This window comes from Leptonychotes weddellii, chromosome 5, assembly GCF_054177405.1.
Source record: "Leptonychotes weddellii isolate Sample4059 chromosome 5, ASM5417740v2, whole genome shotgun sequence".
Taxonomy (NCBI): Eukaryota; Metazoa; Chordata; class Mammalia; order Carnivora; family Phocidae; genus Leptonychotes; species Leptonychotes weddellii.
Window position 1 is genome coordinate 3,889,614 of NC_138373.1, and position 11,488 is coordinate 3,901,101.

Here is an 11,488-nt window from a genome sequence, read left to right on the forward strand (position 1 = left end):
TTTTTTTTAAAGATTTTATTTATTTATTTGAGACAGAGAGAATGAGAGAGAGAGAGCACATGAGAGGGGGGAGGGTCAGAGGCAGAAGCAGGCTCCCTGCCGAGCAGGGAGCCCGATGCGGGACTCGATCCAGGGACTCCAGGATCATGACCTGAGCCGAAGGCAGTCGCTTAACCAACTGAGCCACCCAGGCGCCCTCATCACATCGTTTTAATCTTTTTTTTCCCTTTAATCTTCTCAGATAGACTGAAAGCTCTTTGGAAGGAAGCTAATTTGTGTTCTACAGATGCCACTGTCTTCAGGGTCTAGCCGATAATTATCACAAAGTACTCAAAAAAACCTACCAGGAGGAACACAGGAACAACAGATATTGTAAACAATTTCTCCTTTTACACTTACCTGGCATTTCTCCCTCCAGCTTGCTCACATTCACAAATCAAATCCCCACTCAAGGTACTGGTTCTGAGAACCAAGGATACAGTCTGCTAAGATTCTTAGGATATCTTAACTTTTAAGGGATGACCTAGAAATACTACAATGGGTATCTGATGAAATAAAAGCTGAGGAATGGCCACAGACTCCTCTGTGGACGCTGGTGGAGGTCAGGTCCAAAAATGCAGACCTTGTCACCTGTAAGGAGACCCTCAAAATGAGCACATGTCAGAGAACAGAAGTTAAGGGGTGATTAAAATAGAGGACACTGTCCACTAGTATTAAGCTCCACAAGGGAAGGAGCCTTCCACTGTTTACTGTGACTCTCTCTGTGCATGGCCCGTAGCAGGCACTCAACACGCTGTCTGAATGAAAGAGACGGTTTTATCTGTGGCAGCATTATTGAGGAAAAACTTGGCGGAGCAATAATTTTCAACCCAGGGGAACTATGAGCCAAGTGTGAGTGTGTAAACCAAGACAGAGAAAGTTGTCAGGATCTAGAACACAGAGGATCAAGCTTTGTCCAAAGGCAAAGGGAACTCCCAAGAGGACAGTTATACACAGGCATGGAGGAGGAAGGGAAAAAAATGAACTGAGGATTGATGGGTCAGGTTTGACAACAGGCAAACTGTGATTAAAACAGCGTTTTAGAGTTGTCAGCCATGAAAAGACAGCCACAGCATCAAAAAACAAAGCAACAAAAACAAAAAAGCAAATGAAAAGACAGAGGCAACCAATTTTAACTCCAAGAAAAATAGAAAATTCAAGAAAGGAGACATTATCATAGTACCTTATTTACCCCAGCATTGAACATTTTTCCACAGTCATAATAATAAAAACTTTAAAAACAGATTTAACAAAAACTGTATATCGAAAAGGTGAGTGTGTATGGATGATTTCTAAAACTAATCAAGCATAAACGTGTTCATAAATGTGGACGTAAGTACTAGGAAAAGAAAAAGAATAAATAAGAATCGAGTTGTGTCTGGAAAACAGAGGAAGAGGGTGAAGAAGGGGGCTTCAGCCTGTGGTTTAAAAAATTACAAATAAGCATTCTAGCACTAATTGATTTTTAAAGCTATGGTCATAAATTACTTTGATAAAAATCAGTCGTTGGGCCTCTGCCTTCGGCTCAGGTCATGATCCCAGGGTCCTGGGATCGGGCCCCACATCGGGCTCCTCGCTCTGCTGGGGGCCTGCTTCTCCCTCTCCGACCCCCTCCCCCGTGTGTTCCCTCTCTTGCTGTGTCTCTGTCAAATAAATAAATAAAATCTTAAAAAAAAAAAAAAATCAACATTCATTTTAACAAGTAACTCCTGCCATGAGTTTTAAGGATGATCTGTTCCCTCCAGTTTAGAAGTTAATCCAGTTTTGAGAGCACTTTTGTCCCTACAGAGCTAACAACCAGAAGAAACATTACTGCAGCTGCACTGTGGTCTCCAAGAAACCTACCCACAGGATATGTCCATAAAGAGTTGAGCTAAAATATCTTCAACCACACACACACTGGGGACAGAGTCTTCCTGCACCCTGGGCCTCCATACCACAGGCTGGGAACAAACCAGAGCAGGCCCTGGAGTCACAGGCCCCTCCCGTGTGAATTCAGCACTGTGAACCTAAGGAGGCTGCATCAGAGAAGGCTCTTGTAACGTTACTCTAAGGACTGACTCTTAAGATCACACTGTAAGGAGGGCCACTGGGAAATTCCTACATACAGAGGCTTGGCAACTGTTCCTTCGCACAGAGAAGGAAGTGCAGAGGGAGGGAACTTATTACTGAAACCTGATACACACGAAGCACTGTGACGGGCTCACTCTACACCGTATCCCACTTAATTCTCCTATTAGCCACATAAAACATCCGCTATTCACCGAGAGAACTGAAGCTCTCCATGTTTAAGACACGGCTCAAAGTCAGAGACCCATTTGGCAGAAATGGAATCAAAATTCAAGGGGGGACAGAAATTAAACCTGAGTTTGATCAAGATTCTAGATCTAACTATGAATTTATAGGAAATACAGCGTACCAAAGAACTGGTTAATGATGCCGCAGGGTACAATCAGCAAAATCTAGACTGTCAAAACCTGTAAGATAAACAACCAATTTTTTTCAACAAATGAGCAGCAAGAAAAAGTAAAGTGGGAAGGAGGAGAAAGAACTTAAGAGATTAAGAGATTTAAGTAACCCATCAACCAACTGCAAGAAAGAATTTTACTTGGAACTCAATATGACCAAAGGTTTTTGACATATCCAGAGAAATTTAAACAAAATGAGTGGATATCTAATAATGTTACTTTTTAAGGTGTGATAATGGTATTTTGATTATGTTTTTCAAAAAAGAATCTATCTTTTAAAGGTAAACAGTGAAATAGTCATGGATTTAAAGAAAATGAAACAATTTTTGGAGTTTGCTTCAAAACAGTCAGGGAGGGGGGAAGTGGGTCACGTGGGATGAAACACAACTAGGAAGGAGCTGACAGTTACTGAAGCTGAGTGATGGGTAAGCAGGGGCTCATTACAGGACAATCTCTAATTTTATGTGTGTTTGATGTTTATAATACAAAGGGAGAAAAATCCAGGGAAATGTGACTGTCTCCAGTGAACACACACATATATATAGCAGGAGACTTAAGCTATCATCACGTCTGGGGAGTGTCACAGGGAAGATGTGCTATGGCCATAATTAGAACACATCTCCAGGCGTGTTTCCTACACCCAGTCCACAAGAGCATCACTGTCCAGAGGGCAGAACCCCTGGGCACCATTTGCATATAGCAGGGAGAAGTTCCAACTTGAATGCAATAGGTTTTAGCTTCTGCCAAATAGTACATCCCCTTAAACACCGCACTTTCATTCAAACAGTCCAGCCCAACCCCTTTTCAAAACGCTGTAAATTTTCCAACTACTCACCAAAACAAGCAAACACCATAAAAAAATAGGACAGACCAGAAAGACAAGGGAAGGGGTAAAGAAGATATAAGTAAGAGGTGAGCCACAAAATCCTACCATCTCTCACCCAAATGACGAGTGGGCTGTGGGATGACCAGGGAGAAGCATCAGCTAGCCAATTCCTTTTACTGGTCCCAGGACAGTGGCAGGGACACTGCTAATAGGACCAACCCGCCCCCAGGCTACAGGAGCTGCCTTGTGCTACTGCCCTTTCCCTTTACATCTGGGCCCCCTGGGAGCTCAGGTGTCAGGAACCCCTGGAGCAACGTCGATGCTAGAAGGGCCTTAAGTTGCGGTCCCTGGTTTTTTGGGGAGGGGGAAGCTCCTCATTTTTCAATGACAATACAGCATTCCCTATTTGGCATGAAGAATGAGATTCAGAAACAGAAAGCAGTAACTCTGTGTTCCCCTCAGTAATTTTACCTAAGATTAACCTACAATTAGAGGAGTTTGTTGACAGCTGCCTCGATCTTCTTGGCCATATAAGGGGGAAGGGGCCTAGACTCAGGGTGAGGCTACATTCACCAGCAGACCTGCCCCCAGCTGGACAGGAAAGCAAGGAAGGGCGCTAGAACACACCTTTCACACCCAGTCATTTTGCCCTCTACAATAACATTCATTACCCTCCATGGGCAAACCAGAACCTCCCTGCTGTTTTGAAACTTTTTTTTTTTTTTTTTTAAGTAGGCTCCATGCCCAAGGTGGAGCTTGAACTCACAACTCTGAGTTCAAGAGTCACATGCTCTACTGACTGAGCCAGTCAGGCGCCCTCAGAACTTCCCTGCTTCTAATCTATTATTTCTTTTCATTCAGTTCCTCCTGATCAGCAAATACGTTTGTCTATTTATCTTCACCCTGACAAACTCCTTAGCTCTTTGCCATCATAAACCATCCCAATTTCCGCAAGCTGAACTCTTCATTCTGTTATCATGGGAAGAAGTAGTCAAGAGGTGTGACCCCACCAGGAAGACCAAGTAGAGCACCTTTCGGGTGATTGCATAGTGTCCTTTGAGTTCATGCAGGGCCCACTTGATATCCTGACTGCTGAGCATTTTGAAGTCGGCCATCAGGAGGTCAGCAGCTTGGATGAAACAACGCTGGTCAAGAGGAACCAATTTAGAGTAGTCAAAAAAGTCTATTTTAGGCAACTGAAACGAGAGAGAGAGAGAGAGAGGCACATTAGGAGGCCAGATAGTGCATTTCCCACGAAGTGGTATCACTTCAAGGACTGCTTATTACAAAATAGAATCATCTCATTTGTATACATGATTACAGAGGTTACCAGTCCTGTACAGAGATGAAAAAACTGGTGGTTCAGAAATGTTAAATAAGCTGGAGTCTGGAGACTAGTTGTGCCAGTCAGAACTAGTAAAAAGTATAGCTACGGATTTGAAACCCATCTTTCAGCCAATTTCTCTCCACAAAATGTTTAGAAAAAACCAGCATTTCTCTGGCTACAGAATACGTAAGAGAGATAGTCAAAAGAATGTGTGGGGAGTAGAAGGATCGAGCAGCCATGAAGTAGTTCTGATCTAGACTTTCCTTCACCACTTGAGAAACTAAATGCTAGGTAGGATTACAAATAAAGTGATGATTAAGATTTAAAAAAAATCAGGGGCACTTGGGTGGCTCAGTTGGTTAAGCATCTGCCTTTGGCTCAGGTCATGGTTCCGGAGTTCTGAGATTGAGCCCCGCGTCGGCAGGGGTTTGGGGGGGGGGGGGTCCACTGCTCAGTGGGGAGTCTGCTTCTCCCTCTTGCCTCTCCACCCAGTTGTGCTTGCTCTCTTTCTCCCTCCCTCAAATAAATAAAATCTTAAAAAAAAAGAAATCAAACTTTTTATTTTAATACAGGATTTGGTTATACAGGTATATGCATTGTATATAAATCTTACATCAAAAGAAAAACTATAAACAGATATCGAACTCTAGGTGCCGAAATGCACGCTAAAGTATGTATGTATGTATAGAGCAGTGTGCTGATGTTTTTGTGATTTACTTTGAAATGCATCATAATGAAATGAAATATAAGAGAGATGCACTGATGGACAGACGGATGGATATGTGACAAAGTGGATATAATAAAATGTTAACTTTTAATAGTACTGCTGGTAGATATATAGGTGATCAGTGTAAAATTCTTTTGGCTTTACTGTATGTTTGAAAATTATCATAATAAAATATTGCAAAACAAAAACAAAAAAACCCACCAAAATGATACAAAGAATCCTGGCTAATTCTTGTTTCATTTTAAAAACTTGCTTTGTAAGACTAAAGATATGGAAGGTTTAACTTTTTGTGGGAAAGGGATGATGGAGTTACAACAAAAGTTAAATACAGAATCCAAAGTGACTCAGGTTGGGAAAATCCACTGAAGGGATAAGTATATTCTGAAATCCTATTTTCCTGGCTAGTCTTTAAAAAATGTGTCCCAACAAAGCACTTTCTTACCACAAAGATGAAAAAAGCAGAGCATTTCTAGGTAGACTGCAAAACAAAGAGCACAACACTTGCCTTTGTCTCATCCTGGCTGGCAAGCAGGCTGCTACTGGGGTTGATAATAATTCTGTCTTCTCTCTTTGGATAGTCTGGATTTTCCAGAAGAAAATTACAAAGTCTGCAAAAGTAAATGATGTTATTTTCATAGTGCTTCCAAATCCCACACCTGCCATTTTTTAAATACAATGTTTGAAAAATAATGTGCCTCATCATACACTATGATTGGCCTATTAAATTGTTTGCAGATCAGAAAAATGAAATAGACAAATAAAAGACAGATATACTTAATTTCTATTTTTGCTTCTAGTTTTAAAAAGCAATAAACATACTCATAAATGCACACTTCTGTCAGGTATCAATGTCATGAAGTCACTCAAATTCTTACTGGCTGAACAGTATGGAACTGGAGAATTTAGATGAAGAGTATCTACAGTTTGTCAGAAAACTGTAACAAACGAGGGGTGGGGAAACGTATTCACATTCGCAATTAAGAAGTTTGCTCCACTCTGGAAAACAGTATGGAGGTTCTTTAAAAAGTTGAAAATAGAGCTACCCTACAACCTAGCAATTGCACTACTGCGTATTTACTCCAAAGATACAAATGTAGTGATCCGAAGGGGCACCTACACCCCAATGTTTGTAGCAGCAATGTCCACAATAGCCAAACTATGAAAAGAGCCCAGATGTCCATCGACAGATGAATGGATAAAGAAGATGTGATACACACACACACACACGGAACACTACTCAGCCATCAAAAAAAAAAAAAAAAAGAAATTTTGCCATTTGCAACAATGTGGATGGAACTAGAGGGTTTTATGCTCAGTGAAGTAAGTCAATCAGAGAAAGACAATTATAAAATCTCACTGATATGTAGAATTTAAGAAACAAAACAGAGGATCATAGGGGAAGAGAGGGGAAAAAAGGACGAAAAGAGAGGGAGACAAACCATAAGCAACTCTTGATCACAGGAAACAAACTGAGGGTTGCTGGAGCGGAAAGGGGTGGGGGTTGGGGTAACTGGGTGATAACATCAAGGAGGGCACGTGATATAATGAGCACTGGGTATTATATTAAGACTGATGAATCACTGACCTCTACCTCTAAAACAGTAATACATTATATGTTAATTGAATTTAAATAAAAATAAAAAGCCATAAAACAGTTTGCCAAAGTAAATGGTTGGAATTAAAAGACCTTCTGTTAGTTCATTAATACTTTTTGTAACCCTCTGGTAATACAAGTCCCCATGAAGAATTTCAGTGACGTTCAGCTTGCCCAGCTGCAAGGCTGAAGGAACAGACCATGTCTGCCTAAGAACGGACTCTCTTCATGCCAAACCTATAGCCTTGTCTCTTTATCACCATTATGAAATACATTTAAAGGTAAGGATATAGAGTAAGATAACACATGCTGATGTATCACTGTCCAGATTTAACAAATGTTAACCAGCAAGGTTCTTCACCCTGTAACAACCAAATACAGCAACATGCTGGGCTCTTGGGATGATTCCACAGATAAGAACAGCCTGGGGGGTGTGTAGCACTAGCCACTTCAGTAGCAGGAAAGCTTCTCGGCTCACAGGGCCATGGGGATTCCCTTCTCCATCTTTCTCCCTTTCCTTGCTCCTGCAGGTTCTTCAGATGACTCTACCCCATGATTCTTGAATCTCTTCTTCCCAGGTCTCTCCTGTCCAGTGCCAACAGTGGAGCCTTTAATAGTAGGACAGGTCCAGCAGGAAGAGGAGAGAAAAAGCACTTCCCTCCAGCTCCTCTTCTCACCCACGGGGGAGTGTGTCTGGGAACAGAGTCTGGGAGGGCATGCTTTATCTGCAACCCCTTCTGCAGGTTATACAGCTCTTTGTAGGCTGACCTGAGAGTTAGCCACCACCAAGAATCTAGTATCATTGGGGAAAGGCCTCAAAGTCTAAACAACTCTGTTCACATGCACATCCAGACAAACTACAACCCAGATGTGGAGAAGCTCCTCAATCTCAAATATGCCTGTTTGTAATGTTCTGATAAGTGTGGCTACCACAACCCAATAAACAGCCAGGTATCAGGAACTTGGGGAAAGATAAAAAGGCCACTCAGTGAAGAATCTTCTTTGACAAAAATGGCTACCCATGAGCGAAGCCAGTGGTATCCACGTGGGGTGCGTGGAAGATGATCTGCTACGGTACTGGAAGAAGTATTACAACTCCTATTTTTAAAAATTTCATCCTTTAAAATTTTCTACTTTTATATATTTTCTAAAGTACATTATACAGAATTACAGTATATGACACAGAGGTAGAATAGTAGGTGTAATTTCTAGAAAACAAAAGACCAACCATATTTTAGGGGTTCTTCTCTGACCAATTCATTTTATATTTCCAATATTAAGAAGATCACATACCGAAACACTGCAAGAGAAGGAATTCCACATGGCAGAAATCAGAGGGTCTCATTCTGTTATTTATGTTTCAATCTTAAGTCAAACCTGTTTATGATGCAATCTTTTTTTTTTTTTTTTAAAGTAATCTGTACACCTGACGCGTGGCTCAAACTCATGATCCCGGTCCCAGTCCTGGTATCAAGAATCGGAAGCCCTCTACTGACTGACAACAAAAGGCATCCCGTCCCGCCCCCCCGCCCAAAGGCTCTCATTTTATTATTATTATTTTTTAAAGATTTTATTTATTTATTTGAGAGAGAGAGAGTGAGAGACAGAGAGCATGAGAGGGAGGAGGGTCAGAGGGAGAAGCAGACTCCCCGCCGAGCAGGGAGCCCGATGCGGGACTCGATCCCGGGACTCCAGGATCATGACCTGAGCCGAAGGCAGTCGCTTAACCAACTGAGCCACCCAGGCGCCCCCAAAGGCTCTCATTTTGAACTGTCAAAGTCATTTCTATTTTAATATCTTCACCCTTGCCAACAGAACTTTTCTGGAGGTTAAATGACATTCAGTGGCACAGATAATTAAATACAAAGTTTCTCTGTGGAAATGAACTATAACCCAAGACATCAATATTTACAGCCTGGGGTGGGAGGCTTGTGAGAACTCAAATCTGCCCACCTATGTATGTTATTTCACATCTGATCTGACCTGACAAGCTGAAGGGTCTCAAGAAAGCACTCCTCCTAAATGAGCCAAGCTAGTATTCCAAGCTTTTATTCCTTAGATAGTTGTTGCTGCCTCGATCCAATTTAAGATTCATCACATGTGAGTGAAAAGTCTTAGTAATCAGCTCAAAGAGATTACCATCACAGGAGGTTCTCTGGTGAATAAATCCCTCTTGCTAAAATGACCAGCTGGTTATGTCTAAAGGTGATTTAAAGATTGCACATAAAGTAACCGAGAGTCAGCCACACACAATGCCAGCCTGCTCAACTTTGTTTTGTGTCTCCCTTTGGGTCTACATTAACAATATTTAGCTTAGTTGTGGGAATTAACACCTTAGTCCCAAGAGCCCAGGAACAAAAGTCATGTTAGGAAACTCAGAAGACTATAGGTTTGAAAAGATTTAATACAATTACTGCACAGTCCCCTTTTTTTGGATTTCACAAGAATTTTTATATGTTTAAGAACGAATATTTGCACGAGTGATGTGAAAAGCACAGAATCAGTAAGTCCTTAGAAAAAAGGATACGTATGAGACTCAGGAGGTAAGAGAACAAATTGTCACAGAATCTGTCAATTTGATCCCATTTTACTGGTATTTCACAGAAATTAATCTTGCAAATACTTGAAAAATAATATATTCATTTGTAGAATGAGAGGGAAAGTATACTAAATTTCTAAAGGGTTACTTTAATATTTACCATAAATTATTAAAAAATACTTAAATTTGGCATTTCCTATTCAAATCACTATTCTATATTCTTCAGAATATTCTACAGTATTCTTAGCTACATGGGCTAGGTTTATACTTAATCATTTATATTTTCCAAACTGAACACACAAGTATTGTGTTTCATAATCAGGAAAACATGAACAACAACAAAAGAATTCAGTGAGAAAAGATGCAAACAATTCACAAAGGAGAGAAACACAATTAGTCAAACAAATGCATGAAAACTGCCATGCAGCCCATTATCAAAGAAATAAACTAAAATAGTAAGCTACTTCATGCCTAGTTAACACCACCACTATGCATCATCACTGAGAAATTACTAGAGCAATTCATGTACATCTCCAACACCAACATAAACTGGTACAACTCCACTGGAAATCTATTTGGAAATAGTTTCAATGACCATGAATTTGTTTATAATGTCCAACCCTGAATTTTAACTTTTAGGGTTTCAGCATGTAGCAGGTATAGAGAAAGAAAAGGGAAAGTGCCATATGGAGAATAATGTTCATTAGAACATGGGTGAAAACTATGAACAAAGTTGTTTTTTTTTTAAAGATTTTATTTATTTATTTGACAGAGACAGAGATAGCGAGAGCAGGAACACAAGCAGGGGGAGTGAGAGAGGGAGAACCAGGCTTCCTGCTGAGCAGGGAGCCCGATGCGGACCTCGATCCCAGGACCCTGGGATCATGACCTGAGCCGAAGGCAGATGTTTAACGACTGAGCCACCCAGGCGCCCCTATGAACAAAGTATTTAATGAAGAGGAAAACTCAATAAAACTGAAGAAAAAAATGGAAAATATTTTTTGCTTAGCATTATTTCATAAACAAAATACCCAGAAATGCATTTACTCTCTGAAAAAATTGTGTTGCATTCCAAGAACTAAAAGGTTACATAAAAATAAAATCAGTTGTTTTTTAGTTGAGGGGAAGTCTAGGAGATACTTTTTATTGTAAAAATGTACTAGTTATTTCCATTCAATTTTGCTATGAATCTAAAAATGCTCTAAAGACAAAGTTTATTAGTTAAAAATAATGTAATTATCAAGTAATTTAGATATTCAAAAATTTTGAAAGCTTACAATAAAACAGCACTTTTATTTTTAGTAATGGCAGACCAATCCTCCCAAAGATGAGAAACAAGACCAAAAATTCAGAAATAAAAAATTTCTGCTTGAAAATATCAGTAGCCAGGGGTGCCTGGGTGGCTCAGTCAGTTAAGCATCTGCCTTTGGCTCAGGTCATGATCCCAGGGTCCTGGAATCGAGCCCTGCGTTGGGCTCTCTGCTCTGCAGGGAGTTTGCTTCTCCCTCTCCCTCTATGTTCTCTTTTGCTCTTGCTCTCTCTCAAGTAAATACCTTCTCCCTCTCCCTCTGCCTGCTGCTCCCCCTGCTTGTGCTGTCAACTAAATAAATAAAATATTAAAAAAAAAAAAAAGTAGAGGGAAAAATTATAGTATTTTGATACAAATGGGATACCACATAGCAATGAATATGAATGAACTACAAAGCATGGGTAAACCCCAGAAACATAATGCTGAGTGAAAGAAGCCAGTCACAAAAGAACAGAGACAGGGGCGCCTGGGTGGCTCAGTTGGTTAAGCGACTGCCTTCGGCTCAGGTCATGATCCTGGAGTCCCGGGATCGAGTCCCGCATCGGGCTCCCTGCTCAGCGGGGAGTCTGCTTCTCCCTCTGACCCTCCCCCATCTCATGCTCTCTCTCTCTCTCATTCTCTCTCTCAAATAAATAAATAAATAAAATCTTTAAAAAAAA

The 11,488-nt window shown here is 40.7% G+C and overlaps 2 protein-coding genes across 2 annotated transcripts in view; both read right to left on the reverse strand.

The window, feature by feature from the left end:
- The window catches only part of ACTB (actin beta), a 333,619-nt gene that overhangs the window by 154,275 nt on the left and 167,856 nt on the right, over positions 1-11,488 (reverse strand). The gene's annotated exons all lie outside the window — the stretch shown is intronic.
- Positions 1-11,488, reverse strand: part of RNF216 (ring finger protein 216) — a 136,938-nt gene that overhangs the window by 89,469 nt on the left and 35,981 nt on the right. The window contains exons 6-7 of the mRNA XM_081822766.1: positions 5,893-5,995; positions 4,266-4,529 (exon numbers count right to left, since the gene is read on the reverse strand). Of these exons, the coding sequence (XP_081678892.1) occupies positions 4,266-4,529; positions 5,893-5,995 (367 nt within the window). The remainder of the gene's footprint in view (positions 1-4,265; positions 4,530-5,892; positions 5,996-11,488) is intronic.